The sequence below is a fragment of the Dromiciops gliroides genome, chromosome 2 (genome assembly GCF_019393635.1).
Source record: "Dromiciops gliroides isolate mDroGli1 chromosome 2, mDroGli1.pri, whole genome shotgun sequence".
NCBI classification, from domain to species: Eukaryota; Metazoa; Chordata; class Mammalia; order Microbiotheria; family Microbiotheriidae; genus Dromiciops; species Dromiciops gliroides.
Genome location: NC_057862.1, coordinates 371,806,821 through 371,826,034, shown reverse-complemented (window position 1 = coordinate 371,826,034; position 19,214 = coordinate 371,806,821). Strand labels below are relative to the sequence as shown.

Here is a 19,214-nt window from a genome sequence, read left to right as displayed (position 1 = left end):
AGTGGAATGGTAAGGTCAGAAGCTGAATAAGAAGAGAGTGAGGAGAGAGAAAGTAGCAGCAACTATCGTATACTGCCTTTTCAAGAATTTAGCTGCAAAGGGCAGAAGAAATAGTAGTTAGCAGGGATAGGAAGGTCAAGTGAGGTTTTTTTTTTTCCAGCATGGGGGAGGCATGTTTGTAGCCAGTAATGGAGGAGCCAGTAGATGAGAGAAATTGAAAATAAATGAAAGAATGGGAATGACAGGGAGGGGGTGATCTGTCAGATGAAAAGGGATGGAATAAGAACACTTGAACATGTAGAGTTGTTAGCCTTTGTATGGAGTAAGGCCATTTTGTCATCTGAAATAGGAGTTGAGATAATGGCAAAAGGCATTTGAGGATAGGAGATAAGGAAGAGGGAGCTCACAGTGAATAGACTTAATTTTGGGGGAGTAAAATATGAAGCAAGGTTTTCTACTGAGAGAGTGGGAGGGAGAGCAATGAGAGGTTTGAAGAAGGGTGAAAAGGCTTGGAAGAGTCATTGTGGGGAGTGGGATAATGAATTGATAAGGGTCGTATAATAGGATTGCCCAGTAGCAGTGAGGGCCCAATTGAGGTCATGTAACAAATCTGTAGTGGACTCAATCAGAGTGGTTGCATGGTTTTCTCGATCTTCATTTAGCAGCATATGTGGAAGAGTGAAGGCAGTGAAGGGTGGGTGTGATCTGGCCTGACATAATCAGTGAAAGGGTAAGGGGGATAGGTATTCAGGCATGGAGGGATTCAGCATAGAGTTGAATTGGTTCACCAAGGGGTCAAGATAGGAAGAAGAGGAGAGAGGGACTAGTCAGGGGAGATTACCTGGGAAAGAATTGAAAGTCCACAAGATTGGAGATCATGGTGAGGAAAGAGTAGAATTTTGTAAGGGAAGACAGAGAGAAGTGAAAAAAAAAACCAAAAGATTATGGTCAGATAAGGGGATTTAGCAATTTTTTCTTTGTGGGGCAATGAGGGTTAAGTGACTTGCCCAGGCTCACACAGCTAGTGTCAAGTGTCTGAGGCTGGATTTGAACTCAGGTCCTCCTGAATCCAGGGCTGGTGCTTTATCCACTGTGCCACCTAGCTGCCCCCTGGGTATTCAGTATTCTTGAAGAAGGCGGTTGTACATTTGTGGGTGATGGCAAGATCAAGGGTATGACTGTCTTTGTGCCTGAGGTAGGGTAGAGGAATAGCTCATGGGAAGTGAGTAGGTTGAGGAAATGAGTGTTTGGGTTTTTGGAGGGAGAGTCAATATGTAGATTGAAGTCCTCTAGTGTGAGAGCATGAGTTGGGAAGGAGAGAAAAATTGTTTTTTGAGGAGAGAAAAATTGTAAGCCAGGAGAAAGGGGAGTGTCCTAGGGGTTCTTTGGACAATAGCGACCAGGGTTTTTATTGGCTGTTATGTATGAATAGTAAGAAACTCAAAGGAAGGGAAATTATTAAGTGATGGAGGTAGGGAGAGAGCCTGGAAGCGGCAATGAGGAGCAAGGAGTATTCCAACTCCCCAACCACGACCAGTGAGCTGAGGGTAATGAGTGAAGGTGCAGCCAGTGCTGGGAAGAGTTATTAGGAAGATTATGTTCTATCAAGTATCTCCCAGGTGCATAGCCCTGTGCTGGTTGCTTTGAGGGAATATGGGAGAAGACATGTTCTCTCCTGTTGGGGAGTTTTGGCTTTAGTGGGGAGATCAGACACATATGTGCACCCGAAAAAATAAGGCAACGTAAGACACCATCCATCATTAAGTCATATGGTACTGTAATGATTGGAATGATGCCACCTACTGGAGACTTGCTGTGGGAAAACTCCGCCATGAGGAAAATGCCTCAGAGGGCAAGGCCATGTGGCTTTTCCTTGGCGTCAGGAAATGACGTTTTGCTCATGGGTGCTGTCTATCAAGGCTACCAGCCAATCAACTTGAGGAGCCTCCTATTTTCTGGGAGGAGACAGGAAGGAGGAAAGAGAGCCTGCGGAGAGCTCTTGCTCTTTTGGGTTCCTGACTTGATGGTGGCGGCGGCGGTAGAGGACTTCACAGGAAATTTGAGGAAAGATAGGAATCCCAGGCTGTTGGAATTCTGTTCTCAATCTTTTTCTTTCTATTTTTCAATAAACCCTTAAAAACCTAAACTCCTTTTATCAGTGATTTTAGTCAGTTTCCCCCAAAACTGGGGGAACAGATTAGAATCCACATTTAGAATCTTAAATTACACAGTACATACAGAGAGTAGGGGCTAAAGGAGTCCAAAGATGGTCATGAACCCTGTGTGCTGGGTTAGTTAGAAGGGTGTTTCATTTAGGCAGTGTTTGATCTGGGTCTTGAGTGATAGAAAGGAGTGAGATACTGGATTGGGAGCTAGGGCACTTAGCTTCTGAAAGTCCTGGCTCTGACTCTATTCACTCACTGTGTGACTGGGGGTGAGTCATCCCTATTCTCTGGATTCCAGTTTCACTGTTTTTAAAATGGGTGAGTTGAACTGGATGATCTTTGAGATCCCTTCAAGTTCTAGTGTCTGATGGCCCTAAAATTTGACTGGATGATCTCTGAGATCCCTTCAAGTTCTAGTGTCTGATGGCCCTAAAATTTGGACAGGAAGGAGAATGGGGTTCAAGTAAAACTGCAGAGGCTAACAGTGGACTTCCCAGCTCATGTTTGGACATCAGGTGGTATTCCTTGAGGAAAAGGAAGCAGTCATGTATTTCCCAGAGAGAGATTAGCCCCACATGTTTAGACTGCTCTCTGGAGCTACACAGAGCCTCAGTTCCCTCCTCTTTAAAATGGGGATAACTGCAAGGACTGTTGTGAGGAAAGCACAACCTTAGTGACCTGCTACTAACCCAGCTAGTGCCTTCTTCACATTTTCCCCATCCTTGCCCTGGGGATAATGCCTGACTGGCTGCCTAGAAGGGATTTGACCAGATTAGGCCTGTGGTTTAACTAGGAGATCTTTCTCAGCAGTGCTTTCTCTCTCTCTAGTTCTTTTCACACTCTTTTCCCTCCTCTCCACCCACCGGCTATCTGAGGCGCCTATCTGAGTGTCTTTTCACAAAGGGCAGTGATTTTCTGGCTCTGGTTACTCCTTAAGAGCTAGGGAGAGGTCCCTGAGGTCCTGGCGCCACACCTCATGCGCCAGGTTGAATGGCTGACAGGATGCCAGCTTTGTGCATTGTGACTCAGGAGGTGATCAGAGGAGCCTTCCCGGGTTCTTTCTCCCTTTGTACCAAGGACCTCATTTGAGGAGAATCATGCTGGTGGAATCCAGCAGGAAAGGACATGGGGGTAGGGGCAACTGCTGTTAAATCACTTCTGAGTGGAGGTACCTTCAAGCTTACCAAAGGAGGGGGCATAGGGTTTCTGGTAGGGGCTTTTCTAGATGGGGCAGCTTGGGCAATGCAGGGAGTTAACTGTCAAAAATCCCCAGGGTCATTATCAAATCACAGAATGGTCAGAAGGGACTAGCTGTCACAAAGATCCAGAGAGGGGCTTGTGACTTGTCCAAAGTGATACTTTGCCCAAAGCTGACCGTGGACAGTGACATAGATGAGTCACTGATAGCACCTACTACTGTGCCCTGCACATAGTAGACACTTTAAGAGGTTTGTTGAAGATGAGACTAGGACCTATGTTTCTTGACTCCCAATTTAATACTCTTTACACTATGTTAAGGTATCTCTTATAAATAAAAAATTATTTTTATTCTGAACTTAATGAGCACCAAAAAAGATAATTTCCAATACAAAGGACAGAAAAAGAGGATTACATGTGAAACCACAAATCTTTATTATGTATAGTTTGCTTTTCTAAAAAGTACATAATAAATTCAATAGGTTACTTTGTTTCCTTCTGAACCTTCCTGTTTTCTTCAGTGCATTTAAAAAATGCTTCAATGTTCTTTCCTTCCTTCCTTCCTTCCTTCCTTCCTTCCTTCCTTCCTTCCTTCCTTCCTTCCTTCCTTCCTTCCTTCCTTCCTTCCTTCCTTCCTTCCTTCCTTCCCTCCCTCCCTCCCTCCCTCCCTCCTTCCTCCCTTCCTCCCTCCCTTTTTTCTCTTTTTCCAACACTAGTGCTGGCTCCGTTCTTTCTCCTCCCATCTCCACCCCTAGCAAGTGAAAAAAAAAAGAAAAAAACACAATCCTTGTAACAAATAAACACACACACATTTGTAAAAGTAAAGCCAAAAGTAAAAATAGATTTGCCACGTCCAGAAATGTGTATCTCATTCTGTGCCTTGAGTCCATCACCCCTCTATTCACGAGATGAGCAGCATGCTTCATCACCCACCCTTTGCAGTCAGAGTATCTCTTAATTGCCATTTTCCCTTCTTAACTGTGGTACTGAGATCCCCGGGACATAAGCTGGAGCCTAGAATTCCTTCCCCTTTGGTCTAAGATCACAGAGCACTCCCCACAAGTGCCATTCATTGGGTCCTAGGGATTGTTCTTGATTTTTCATTGCAAGAGGCTTGTCAGTCAGTCAACAGGCATTTATTAAACTCTTACTCTGTGCCAGGCATCTTGCTAAGTGCGGTGAATACAAAGAAAGGGGGAAAATCCCCATCCTCCCTGCTCTCAAGGAGCTTATAGTCCAATGTAGTAGTCAAGAAAGATTTCTTGGAGGAGGTAGCAGGGACTAGGGCTTTGAAGGATGGGCAAAGTTTTGACACTGGGAAAGGAGGGTGATATTGATACTGAGAGGAAGGAAGAGAAAGTGTAAGAGATGTAAGTCTGTAGATCAGTGGTTCTCAGATACATGATGCCAGCTGGATTGTCGTGACTCTGAGGGCAAGGATCAGGTTTCCTTCTTCTACCTCTTTCACAGGCTGGGCACATCCAGGCTGACTGAAGGAAGAGAATAAGTTGGAGCAGCCCTCTGGCATTAGACTTGTATTAGAGAGGTTAAGAAATGAACAGTTATGAAGTTCCTGCTGTGCACAAAGTACTACTCAGCCCTTCTGGGGAGATATGAAGTTTAGAAAAAATCCCTACCTTCATAGATCTTATAGGCTCATGAAGGGATATAAAACCCAAACAATAAAACTATCATGCACAATGATACACAAATATGCAAGATAAGAGAAGCAGAAAAAATGTGAAATGAGGTTTGAGAGAGAAAGTTGTTCCAAGGCTTCCTGGAAGTGGTGACTTTTGCATTGGCCTTTAAAGGACAGGTAGGGCAAGAAATGGAAGAGAGGATATTCTGGACAGAAGATATATTCAGGGGACAGACTAATTTCAGGGAGTGGTCTGGTTTCTTTGGAGTCTAGAGTGTAGATAAAGCTGGAAAGGTTGTTTTTGTTTTTTTGTTTTTTTTTGCGGGGCAATGGGGGTTAAGTGACTTGCCCAGGGTCACAGAGCTAGTAAGTGTCAAGTGTCTGAGGCTGGATTTGAACTCAGGTACTCCTGGATCTGGGGCTGGTGCTTTATCCACTGTGCCACCTGGCTTCCCCCTAAAGCTGGAAAGGTTGTTGAAGACCTTGAATGCCTGGCTCAGTGGGCCACAGAGAATCATTGAGGGCTTTTGAGTAGAGGAGCAAAAACAGCAGATCTATACATAAGGAAGCACCACACATGAGATGGATTGGAGCATTGGAAGATTGGAAGAAGGATGAGAGTGGAGGTGGGAAGACCTTTCAGAACCTCAGTCTCCCTTCTCTCCTGTCCATCCTATCCATAGCTGCCAAATTGATATTCCTTTAGGAATATCCAGGCCACTCTTCTGCTCAAGAAGCCCGCCCCCCTTGTCTCTAGAATAAAATACAAAATTGTTTGTTACAAAGCCCTTCACAATTTGCCATCAGCCTGTTTTTCCAGGTTTATTGCTCATTGCTCTCCCTCTTATATTTTACATTCTAGTCCAAATGGCCTGGTTGCTGTCTCAACTCTATGCCTTTTGCACAGGCTAGAATGGCCCCCCTCCACCCCTTGCCTTTGCAGAACCTCTAGCTGTCTTTGAAGCTTAGCTCATGCTTCTACAGGAAGCCTGTTCTGATCATCTTCTCCCAAGAAATATTTGTTCTTGATATTTGATGTACACATTGTCATTCCCCTATCCCTGCTCCCCTGCCAAGAGAATGCAGGTTCATTGTGGGCAGGAACTTTTCATTTTTGCCTTTGTATGCCTAGTGCCTAGAACAGGGCTTGGCACATAGTAGGCACTTATAAATACTTGTTGAATAAATGAATGGGAGGCTATTTATTGTAATAATATGAACTCTTTCTGACTTAGACAGGGGTAACTTGAGGAATCCTTTCCATCAATGTTAGGAGAGTGGTAGAGAGTGAGGAAGAGGGAGAAGTTAAAGGGTATAAACACAAGATAGGAAGGCATTTGCCATCCTGGGTTTAGACCAGGGAGTCCCAGATGCTGTTGCTTGGAACAGTTCCAGAAAACTTGCCACCTCTCTGTCTCAGTCTCAAAAACTAAGTTCATGCCTATTTCACTTGGCAGTTTCTCATGGCTCCCTACCACTGCAAATCAAGTATGAATTAATTTGTCTTTCCAAGAAGTGCCACCCCTGGGGCAAAGAGTTCCAGAACCTTCCTCCCTAACAGATGAAGGAGAATGTCAATTTCTTGGCCCAGTGACTTGAAGTTTCCAGTCCATATGGATCACGATGGTAGACCAGCTGTTTAGCTTTGATCTTGGTAATCCCACTGATTTAATAGATACAGTGCCTAGAGGCCATTTAGCATTTTCTTTTGTAGTTATAACCCAGTGCTCCTGAAGCCAAGGTCAGATTTCTATGTTGGCCAGTTCGCTCCATAGCTAGAAAAATTCTAGCCTTAATTAGAAACTGAGTTCTGATCCCAAGCATTTACTGAACTCTGACCCTGGATTAAGTTTTGATCCCTATCATGGACCTGAACTCCAGACTCTAGCCCTAACCCCTGGTGGTTAGTCATGCCCTAAATCTCAAGGGAAAGTTAGGTGAGAGAATGGGGATAATTCAGTGCAATCCATCTCCACTACTAAAAAGAAACAAAAACAAAACCCCTCAAAACTCATCAATAGATGGTGACTCCGGAACATTCTCTTAGTAGAGAAAGAGAATGCATTTAGCCATTTGGATGAATGACATTCCAGAATCTGTGGATGCTTATGTCCCACAGGGAGGTTGTTTTTGTTCTGAGAACACTGAGATGGATTTGGGGGCTGGAGCCAGCAAGGGGATTATCTTCTATAGTTGAGTGTCTACAGGTGAGATTGGTGCATTCATTTAGCTGGTACATTAACACCCTTAATACTCTGGCTGGCAGCACTTGCTCTGAGAAGCTGAATGGAGGCCAAAGTCAACATTCTCTTAGCCCCCTACCTCAGAAAGGTGAACCTCTGGCCCTGGAACTGAGGGGCCTTTACCCCAAACCTCCTGCCAAGGCCCTTGTAAGCTGCTGAGAGGAACTGGGTTATGGTTAGTTTGTGAGCTAGGGAGCCTGAGTTAGTCTTTAATGTCTCTCTGGAAAGGGTAGCCCGGGGCCCTACAAATTACTATTGAGCATTCCAAACTCTGGTTCATTGTAAATCATTGGCTAACATTGTGCTTTTGTGTCTATATATAATGTTGACCATCTGAGATTATGTTCCTCTCTGGTTGTTGGTCTTGTTCCTGTACTTATTCTTTCCTCTTTGGGAATCCTTGGGAACTTTCACATCCATAAAAATAATAGCTTACATTTCTATAGCTCTTTCATGTTCATAAAACCCTTTCCTTATAATAACTCTGTGAGGCAAGTGGTACAAGTACTCTTTTTTTTTGTGAGGCAATTGGGATTAAGTGACTTGCCCAGGGTCACACAGCTAGTAAGTGTTAAGTGTCTGAGGCTGGATTTAAACTTAGGTACTCCTGACTCTAGAGCTGCTACTCTATCCACTGTGCCATCTAGCTGCCCTGGTACAAGTACTCTTATCCCCATATTTTGGGGGCGGAGCAATGAGGGGTAAGTGACTTGCCCAAGGTCCTCCTGAATTTAGGGCCAGTGCTTTATCCATTGCACCAGCTAGCTGCAATATCTTCTTATCCCTCTTATCCCCATTTTTTAAAATCCCTGTTTTAAAGGGGAGGAAACTGTGGGCCAGTGATTTTAAGTACTTTATCGCACAACTAGAAAATGGTCCTTCTCATAGAGCCTTCCACACTTTGAGGGGGAGGGGAATCAGGCCTGTGATTTCACTGGTATAGGGAGCTTCTGATAAGGAAACTTCATTTAATAATGAATATTGGGCAGCTAGGTGGCACAGTGGATAGAGCACCGGCCCTGGAGTCAGACACTTAACACTTACTAGCTGTGTGACCCTGGGCAAGTCACTTAAGCCCAATTGCCTCACTTAAAAAAATGAATATTAATGAGAACCTAACTTTCTAGTCTTAGGCAGTTTCCTGAAGGATTGAGAGTTTAAGAGACTTACCCAAAGTCACTCACTCATCTAGTAGGTGTTAGAGATAGGTCTTCCTTCCTGGAGCTCTGTTTTTCACCTTATGATGATATGAGTCTATTGTGGTGATATGATTCGGAAGGTTGATCAGGAGTCCCTACTACTGACTGGGCCATAGGGCAAGAAGATCTAGGGACTCAAAATCTGCTCCTCTTTTTCCATTGGGATGGGACCCATGGAGCAGGTTCCTCTCTTTTCCTCCCCCTTCGACACAGGAAGAAAATGAGAGATGGATACAGTGGGGAAAGAAACTTTAATTTATCTGTGTAGGTAGGGACCAGTCTCGTGGCTAGTACGCAGTCACTGGCTGATTCATTGTGCCATGAGCTCGAACTCGGTAGATGCAGGTGAAGTGGGGGTTTCCCCAATTGGTCAATATCTTCAGTTTCATGCAGTTGAAGGGTTTGGAGAGCGTGTTCTGGAAGCAGACACACATGGATGGTGAATAAGGCCTGGTCTTGTCCTACTCTTGGGGGCCCACTCAGTGACCACTTTTTTTTTTTTTGGCAGGGAAATAGGGGTTAAGTGACTTGCCCAGGGTCACACAGCTAGTAAGTGTCAAGTGTCAGAGGTCGGATTTGAACTCAGGTTCTCCTGAATCCAGGGCTGTTGCTTTATCCACTGTGCCACCTAGCTGCCCCCTGCAGCGATCACTTTCTATCTGCCCCTTCCTTGCTTTCTCTGTGTTCACCCGTGCTCAGTGAAATCCAGAGTTAGAAGGGATTCAGGCTCAGAGTGTTAGAGCTAGAAGGACTCTTTTTAAAAATTTAATTTAATTTAATTTTTTTTTAGAAGGACTCTTGATGATCACTTAGTTGTAGCATCCTGGGACTCAGAATCAGAAGGAGGCAGGACAGATCATCTAATGCAGCCCCTTCATTTAAAAAAAATGAGGAGGAGCGGCTAGGTGGATAAAGCACCAGCCCTGGATTCAGGAGTTCCAGAGTTCAAATCCGGCCTCAGACACTTGACACTTAGTAGCTGTGTGACCATGGGCAAGTCACTTAAGCCCCATTGCCCCACAAAAAAAAAAATGAGGAAACTGAGACCCAGAGAAATTAAGGAAGTTGCCTAAGGTCACACAGCTAGGATGTGGCTGAAATGGTATTCAAATCTAGATCTCCTAATGACTCTGTCTAACATTCTTTCCAATACCTCCCTTCATTTTATGGTTGAGGAAACTGAGACCCAGAAATGAGAGAGGAACTTTCTCAAGGTTATTCTGCTAATAAATGGATAGGACCCCAAGTCAGGTCTTCCTGAGTTGGAAGGCAGGACCCAGGCCTTCTGAATGGCAGGGTTTTCATGAAAATACTGACTGCTCTCACTCCCAGCTGTCTGTGGGCCTGTGGGTAAGGTAAGGAGGGTGTAGGTAATTATAATCTACTGATAATCCTCAAACCTCATCTCAAAGATAATGACTGTTTCTGTCCCCCAGATGGTTTAACAGAAGGACTGATGAAGAGGCCAAGAAGCAGGTTAAGCTTCGGCCGTATGGCTGCACATTCTGGCCCTGTATTTGCTGCTATCCCTGGAGTGCTCAAGGATCTCTGTGGTGGCTCAGAGATATATAAGCAGTTATGGAATTATAGATCTAGAGCTGGAAAGGATCTTATCAGCCTTCTGGTCCAACCGACTCATTTTATTGATGAGAAAACTGAAGCTTGCAGAAGTAAATGACTTGTCCAGGGTCACACAGATAGCAAGTCACAAAGCTGTAGGACAGATTCTGTTGACTCTGTTATTCACTTGCTCTACGTTTATGTAACTAGTTTCATAAGTGACCAGCATTTATGTAGTCCTTTAAGGATTGCAAAGTGCTTTATATAATCTCATTTGATCCTTAGAACAAACCTGTGAAAGTAAGTGTTCTTATTGTCCTATTTTATGGGTGAAGAAACTGGCACTGAGGTAAAGTAATGCGCCTGGGTAAGAAATATCTGAAGTAGGATTCAAACTTCCTCACTCCAAATCCCATGCTCTATCCATTGCACTTTCCAGCTGCCCCATTAAAAAAAAGTCAGTGGGGCAGCTAGGTGGTGGAGTGGATAAAGCACTGGCCCTGGATTCAGGAGGACCTGAGTTCAAATCCGGCCCCAGACACTTAACACTTACTAGCTGTATGACCCTGGGCAAGTCACTTAACCCCCACTGCCTCACCAAAAGAAAAAAAAAGTCAGCACTTTTCCTTTTGTACCATCTGACCTCCAGGTCTCTCCCCCTACCCCCATTCCTTTCTATCTTTTTTTGTAGACACTGGGGATTCCTTGAACCCAAGCCACCTATGAGTCAGAGAAGCCCAGGGTGCAGAATAGTTACAAAGCTAGCCCCTGACTCATTTCCTTACTGTCCCTATTCTTCTATCTAGTTCTCCTGAGTCTGATATATTCTTATTTTTCTATGCCATACACAGGCCCAAGGGGGCAGATACCTGGGTTCCCAGTGTGGGTCTAAGATCCTGTGATTCTCTTTCTCTGCTTCCTACTAAGTCTGTTACAAGGCTGGTACTCGCTGTACAGTGTAGTGGAAATCCTTGGATCGATTGGACTGGATTAATTTTTTTCTTTTTGCAGGGCAATGAGGGTTAAGTGACTTGCCCAGGGTCACACAGCTAGTAAGTGTCAAGTGTCTGAGGTCGGATTTGAACTCAGGTCCTCCTGAATCCAGGGCCAGTGCTTTATCCATTGCTCAACCTAGCTGCCCCCCAAGTGGATTGGATTCTAATCCCACTAGGACACTTGTTCCCAAGTTACTTGGTGCTTTGAGCTTCAGTTTCCTTGTTGTAACATAGAGAAAGTGATGTTTGCTTCCCTTTGCCATGCTTACAGACCCCTAGACATGTGTGGTGTTCTTCATGCACAGTCTTTCCCTTCCTGAATCCTCCCCCTTGGTTATTGCTCCAGCTCTGGAAGCATTTGGTCCTCTCTGTGCTAGGCGGCATGCCTGCTGTCATCTGGGCAGAGGGGGTAAAGGGCATGGCTGCTCTCAATTTTTTTGGAAATTGAAGAGACACTTCTATTTATATCTGGCACCTACAAGTTAACATTGAGACACAGGACCTTCTATATGCATTAATATACCTAAGTATGAGCATATGATTTCCTAGTATGTACCACACAGACTAGTGGTTAGGGTTATTCTGGGCCCCGAGCCAGGGGCCCGATAGGAATTTCTGTTCTGTCTTGCTCATCTTGGCAGAAGAAATTGAAACGTGTGCTGTCACTTACTATTTGTGTGACTCTGGGCAAGTTTGATTTGCTTTTCTGAGCCTGTTTCCTGAGCTGTAAAATCTGAGGTTAGATTTGATGACTACACCATCTTCTGGCTCAGCTGTGTACAGTGGCTTAAGCCCTTGGGCCCTGGGAATGGCTAAGGAGCGTCTGAGAGGGAGATGGAGTTCTGAGAGGGGACTGACCCAACCTGTCTAGCTCTGTCTTCCCTTGGCCCCATCCTTCCTCCTCAATCCCATCCCATGATTGGAGGCTTGTGACAGCCGTGATTCTCAGTGTTTTATCTCTGCCTGGGTTGGGAACAGGAGGAAAAGAGTCTTGAGATAAGAAATCAGGAGACCTGGACCAAAGTCCTAGCTCTGTCACTTATGCTATGTGGCCTTGGACAAATGGCTTTCCTTCTCTGAGACTCAGTTTCTGATTTCCTCTATAGATGACTTGTATGTTTTTAAATTTGATGAATCTAAGATCTTATTGGACCAGATTGTTAGGGCAGACAGCTGGTACTCTGGGACCAGGTTGGGAAGCAGGTTGCTGTGGGCCTTTAGGTATTGCTTCTGCTCCCTGGGATAACAGTTAGCTGAACCAATAGTAGGTAGAAAAAGGCAAGAGAATGTAAGGGTAAGAGCATAGGCTGGAGCCCCAGGCCTTTTGTGGCTGCATCTCTGGGGCTGGAGGGTAGGAGGGGTCTTTGAGAAGCTTGTGCTTGGGGTGGGCTTCCTGGGTAATACAAGACCTGGTGAACTTAGCCTTTCTCCCAGATGATGGGGAGTAGACTCTGTGTGTGTATATGTATATATGAATGTTTATGTACACACACACACATATACAGTCAAAGTCCCCAAGGATTAGTCTCCTTGGCTTCTAGTTAATTTCTTCTTTCAAGAAATTCTCGTGATTTGCAATCTAAATGAACTGTCTAAATTTTGCACTTGAGTCCCACCCCCTCCACTCAACACCCTCAAGCCCTCCCCACCCGACAACCCTCCTTGTACCTTGAGCGGAAACATCTGAATGGAGTTTTCAGGCTGAAACAAAAAAGCCCCCAGGAATGTCTCTTCTCTGCTTTTATCGTTGATGCCCTTTGGAGGAGGCAAGGAGGACAGGGTGAGGCACCAGGGAGTAGAGAGATGGGGATATGGGCTTGGGTGTTCTCGATCTTAGGGGAGATGGGGAGAACCAGCTCCTCTGGGCTGGGGCTGCCAGGAACTGATACCTGGGACGTGCTCAGATGGTGCTGGTATACTACACATTGAATCCTGCTCTGTTTCATCTCAGAACTGGAAAGCACCTCAGAAACCAACTATTCCAACTCCCTTAATGATGGGGGCACACTTTCTGTGGTCTTCCCAGACAAGTGGTAACCTAGCCTCCATTCAAAGAGCTCTTGTGATGGAGAACTCACCACCTCATAATCCAACACATTCTACTTTTAGATAATACAAGTTGTTAGGAAGTTTTTACTCAGCTTGAACCCAAATGGGCCTCTCTGTAACTTCTACCCAAAGTCACGCAGCTAGGAGTTGTCAGGTCCTGAGGTTCAGCTCTGTGGCTCACAGCCTGCTGTGCTTAATACCATGGGCCTTTGCCTGTTCTACTGAGAGATGCATTGCCATGGGCATGGAAGGAATGAGATTGTTAAGTCAGGAGAAGAAGCCAAGCTCATGACTGTCTTCAAGTGCACAAAGATCTTTCGTAAAAAAGGGCTAGGAAAGAGGACTTGGCTGGAGTTGTCACTAGCCCCAGCCCTGCCACGGGCTTGTATCATCTCGGAATAATCACTTCATCTCTCCAGGGCTTGTTTCCCCTTCTTGGGTCAGACTCTGAGAACTCTGACTCTGATGTTCTGTGTTCCAAATGGTTAATGGGTATTGTTTTTACACACGAGAATCAGCATCATTTGCAAAAACCCCGGGAAATAGAAATGGAACTTTTTTTCTCTTAGAGAGTGAATCAGTTGATAACCCTTATCAGCATCACAGGTGAGGAGTAGCCTGCCAGGAAGAGAGGTTATCAAAAATGCTAATTTCGGAGCTAGGCGAAACAGTATCAGATCCGTCAGCTTTCACTGTGTGTTTCTGGCTGTTCCATCCCTCGGGCTTATGACTTCCCACTTATATGAGTGGGAAGGGGAGCAACAGTGTCCTGAGCCCCTGGCCACACTGCCCAGTGGTTGGGCCTCCTAGAGGTGGGTCAGCATAGAATAAATAGGCAGCTGTCTAGGTGGCATGATTTGAAAGCCTCCAGGAAGGTCTCCCACCTAAAAAAAAAATCTCATTCACTTTTTGTCCCAATGACAGAAATTTCATTCCTTTGGGTCAAATATTGCACACTTCCTAAAGTCTCTTTAAAATTTAAATATTCCTGGAAGTCACACATCAAATACCTGATCCCTTAGTGTGAACAATTGATCAGACACTTCCTTCTGTGATGAGAAAGACTGAGTAACCCAAGAACAATGGGGGAAGTAGGTACTTGAAAAAGGGAAAAGGGCCCAGAAATAGGAGGTAAGGAATGCCAAAGACAAATAACTTTCTTCATTATTCTTCCAAGGATCAGTCTACTCTATCTGAGGTGTCCCATCCTACCAACCTCTCATGGACATTTGCTTTAGCGTAGCAAAGAGCTTCTGGGCACCAGGAAGGCACAAAAGCCAACAGGACATCCAGAGTTGGGACTCTTCTTGCCTTTTTCTCAGGTACATCCCTCCCTTCCCCTTGTCTGGCTGCAAACCGGTCACTCACGTATACGACAAAGTCCTTGGGGGCTGTATCCAAGTTGCCCGACAGGGAAATCGTTTTGGGGATGTGCTGGATTGTAATATTGGTGAGGAAGATCTTCCTGGCCAGGCGGATGACGACTTGCCCGCTGTCTCCGCTAAATGCCCAGCAGTTGCCAGGTGTCATGTTGGGCTGGAGGGAAAAGAGGTGCATGAACACTTGGTCAGATTCTCTCATCTTGGCTTAGCCTGCCTGATGAACCCCCATTCTGGGGTTCTGGCTGCCCTTGCCCATGTTTGAAAGGAGAGGAACATGAAGCAGAAGCTGGGAATGGCTGTTTGTCTATCCCCGTATTGTCACCAACATAGAACCTAGTAGAGTTTCAGACCTGAGAAGCAGAACAAGGTGGGATCAGAGTATACTCAGTGCTATGTGAAGAGGGGATTGTTTTAGACAGACCATTCCTCAAGAGAAATCTGGAAGTGGCTTTTGATCTGGGCTGGGCTCCGCCAGCTTGAAACCTCCACTGCATGTACTTTGTACAGTTTTTGAGCTTGAAAGGGCTTTAAAGGCCCTCTAGGGGTAGGCCATGGGTTCTTAATCTTTTTGTGTGTGTCATTGACTGCTTTGGCAGTCTGGCTAAGCCTCAAGTCTCAGTGAATTCCCTTATCATCAGCATGTGATGGAACCCCTAAAAGGGGACTGGTCAGGCATGCTGGGAGGCAAGGTGTAGTGGACAGAGAGCTGGGCTTGATGTTAGGAAGACCTGTGTTCAAATCCAGCCTCGGACACTCACTAGCTGTGTGACCCTGGGCAAATCATTTAACTGTTATTTGCCTGTTTCCTCAAATATGAAATCAGGATAATAATACTCTTTTCTGGGGGGTGGGGCAATGAGGGTTAAGTGACTTGCTGGTAAGTGTCAAGTGTTTGAGGTAGGATTTTAACAATTAACAAGATTAAATGATTTGTTCATGGTCATGCAGGTATTAAGTGTCATTTATGGGATTAAAACCCAACTCCCCAGACTCCAGAATTAGTGCTCTTTCCACTGTATCATGTACTCCACCTCACTTCTCCCAAATCACAGGGTTTGAGAGTAAACTCCCACCAGGGCAAAGAGGGAAAAGATCCCAATTGATCCTAAGCAGAGTCAGGAAGCAGAGATGCTCAGAGATGCCAATTTTTCTTTTAAAAAAAGTTTTACTATTACTATTTTTTATATTGCCCTTACTTCCAATTATTCTTCTCCCCCATCCTCTACACAAGAGAATCCCCTTTGGAACAAAGCAATACAGTTTAGTGAAACAAATCAGCTTAGCTAAGCCTGAAAGAGTATGCCTCACTCCATACCTGTTGTCCAACTCTTCTCTGCTGAGAGGGAGAAGGCAGGTTTTATGATCAATTACTGGAAGTCAAAATTGGTGACTGAGTCACTAATTGTGTGTGTTGGCTAAAGGCTGGTTTTTCTTTGAAAATTAAAATAATTTAATTTTAAAAAGTTTTATTGATTTCATTTTTTTCTACCATTGCCTCATTCCCTTCCCACAAATATCTGTCTTTTAACAAAAAAAAGTTTCAGCAAAATTATCTCTTTCTGTACCTACATCTGCCAGCTCATAAAAATTTCTACACTCATGGTCCTCTAAAATAAGAGGAAAGTGTGTTTCATCCTTGGTCCTCTGGGACCAGGATAAAAGATTATTTTTTTCCTGTTGAAATCTTTCTCGCTTTTATGTTGCTGTCTTTACCACCTAAGCCAAGAAGCAGGGCTGAGGCTGCAGAGAAAGGAAGAGGGACCAGTACTAGAGAGACTCAATATGTTGGGGGACTCCAGCAGGGTTGAGGCACTGTAATAACCACAGCAATGCCAACTCCCATCCTCATAGTGCTTTATAATGAATCAAACATTTTTCTCATGACAATTCTGTGAGGAAGGTAATAATTATGATAAATAACAATGAATAATAATAAATAATAACATTAGATCTTAAAATAGGGCTTTTCCATTTGTAAAGTGCTTTAAATATGTTATCATTTGGACCTCAGAACAACCCTTTGAGGTGGCCATCTGTATTATTACACCCATTTTACAGATGAAACTTAGTGATGTTGAGTCAGAATCAGGATCTGAACCTCAATCTAACTCCAACTGTAGCATTCTATCTACCATGCCATCCTCTTTTGTGAAGGAGTAAAGCTTAGGACCAGAGAATGGAAGTGAATTGCCCAAGGCTACATAATAGTGCATAGGGAAGCTAGGTGATACAGTGGATAGCATATTACCCAAAACATTCCAGACATTCTGATGAGTACCCATGGACCCTTGTTCTGCCACATTCAAACAAGAACCCGACAAGACCACAAATGACAATAGGAAGTAAATAATGAATGATTACTTTTTTTTTTTTAGTGAGGCAATTGGGGTTAAGTGACTTGCCCAGGGTCACACAGCTAGTAAGTGTTAAGTGTCTGAGGCTGGATTTGAACTCAGGTACTCCTGACTCCAGGGCTGGTGCTTTATCCACTGTGCCACCTAGCTGCCCCTGAATGATTACTCTTAAAAAAAGGTTGTGGGTGTTATTTTTTGAAGAGCCTTGCACTGAATTGTCAGTTTAAATTTTAAATTGCCTTGCAGCATTTCAAGAAGCAAGAGCAGCTATTGCTCAGGAGAACCCTTCTGGATGTTGGTAGCTCAAAGCCTATAACCAAGAGTGATGTGATGTGTCCATGCACTCATGCTGAAGGCTACAAACAGAAATGAGATTCTAGGGTGTCTACATTTTCATCTAATGCACTGACTGGCTGGATGTGCTGCAGAGGAATACAGCTGAGGTTCAAGTACACTCACATTCACAGTTATCACCCAGAAAGGATGCTCCACACATTCACAGGCAATCCCATGGAACTCTGGACGGAATGGCCAAAAAAGTATTCAAATGTAAAAGTAGACAACTACAAGATTGTCAGCAAGCAGTGCTCCAAGGAATTGCTTCTACCTTGTGTTAAGTTTAATATCTTTGGGATAAAAGTTTTTTCTTAAAAAATACCCTGGCGGGGTACAGCTAGGTGGTGCAGTGGATAAAGCACTGGCCTTGAATTCGGGAGGACCTGAGTTCAAGTCTGACCTCAGACACTTGATACTTAGTAGTTGTGTGACCCTGGGCAAGTCACTTAACCACCGTTGCCCCACAAATAATATACCCTCTGGCTAATTTTTATATCACTGCCTCCAGCAAAGGGGTAGAATTTCTGAGTGTGTGTGTGTTGATTTTTTTTTTCTGTTGTAGAGTTTTTGTTTGTTTCGGTCCACATCTCAAAAAAAAAAAAAAATCCTGGAGTCAGGAAGACTCCATTTTCCTGAGTGCAAATCTGGCCTCAGACACTTATTAGCTGTATAACCCCGGGCAAGTCACTTAACCCTGTTTGCCTCAGTTTCCTCATCTGCAAAATGAGCTGGAGAAGGAAATGGCAAACCATTTCAGTGTCTTTGCCAAGAAAACCCCAAATGGGGTCACGGAGAGTCAGACAGGACTGAAACGACTCAACAACAATGAATGACAACAATGACAACAATACAATGAATCTGTAGAAGTCCTGAGCATAGGTCTCTTTTTTATATCTACCACTCTTTTCATGAGGCTAACTTCTCTCTACATTGAGCCAGCATTTCTGACCATCTACCCTTTTATGATCTCCAATTACTTCATGTCCATTTGGCTTCTTTCCCCAGGTAAAATGCAGTCCAGTGAAAGAGAGGTGGGATATTAGACTTTTCTATCTCTCTCACAGTGGCTAGCGCAGGGCACATAGTAGGTTTATAATTCATAACTCAGACAAGAAAGTTTCACTGAGCTGAATGAACTCAAGGTGTCCTCAGTACCTATATCCTCTTGCCGCGGCCTAAGCAAATAATTTTTTTGTTAAATGAAAAAAAATATACACCATATGTATTAGTCAATTAGTATCAGACATAGAGAGACCACTCTGCTGAACTTGGTACTCAGCACTTACTGAAGGCATATAGCTGAATACAGTGGAATACAGAGGAAACCAGAGATAGCCATGCTGTAGTAGAAAGGATGTGGAGGAGATCTGGATTTTAATCCTGTCTTTGTCAATGCCTCTCATTGTGACCTTGTGCAACTCACTTCTCTCTGGACCTCAGTTTTCCCCTCTATCAAATGAAAGGGTTGTAACTGACGATTTCTAATGGCCTCTGCAATTCTAGAATTTTTTGTTTTTTGAGGGAACACAGGTATTGCCAATGGTGATGCAAGAGGAACACATGTGAGAATGATATTTAGATAGAGTTAATGAAAGCAAGAAGTACAAATTAATAGAGTTCAAGATATACCCTGAAGACCAGGATAATTAATATATTAATGCTAAAAAATTAAAATTAAACATTAATTATTAAAATTAAAATATTAAATATTAAAATAGAAAAATATTAAAGTGGGTGGTTGGGGCTGGGTAGAGGTTTAATAAGAGGTGTCTTCCTGGAGGTGACTTTTGAACTCTCTCTTATCCCTAGGAAATTGGAGGGAGTATTTGGGATACTCCTCTGGTGGGGGAAGTAAAAAACCTAGCTTCTGTCTATTTTCCCTCTTTTTTTTTGCTGGGCAATGAGTGACTTGCCCAGGGTCATACAGCTAGTAAGTGTCAAGTGTCTGAGGCTGGATTTGAACTTAGGTACTCCTGAATCCAGGGCCGGTGCTTTATCCACTGCGCCACCTAGCTGCCCCCTTCCCTCCCCCCTTTTTTTTTAATTTAATTTTTTGCTTTGGTGGGGCAATGGGGGTTAAGTGACTTGCCTA

The 19,214-nt window shown here is 44.1% G+C and overlaps 1 protein-coding gene across 1 annotated transcript in view; it reads right to left on the bottom strand.

Annotated features, from left to right (window-relative positions):
- The window catches only part of SUN5 (Sad1 and UNC84 domain containing 5), a 59,682-nt gene that overhangs the window by 5,799 nt on the left and 34,669 nt on the right, over positions 1 to 19,214 (bottom strand). Inside the window, exons 11-13 of the mRNA XM_043980797.1 lie at positions 14,419 to 14,586; positions 12,670 to 12,756; positions 8,741 to 8,862 (exon numbers count right to left, since the gene is read on the bottom strand). Of these exons, the coding sequence (XP_043836732.1) occupies positions 8,741 to 8,862; positions 12,670 to 12,756; positions 14,419 to 14,586 (377 nt within the window). The remainder of the gene's footprint in view (positions 1 to 8,740; positions 8,863 to 12,669; positions 12,757 to 14,418; positions 14,587 to 19,214) is intronic.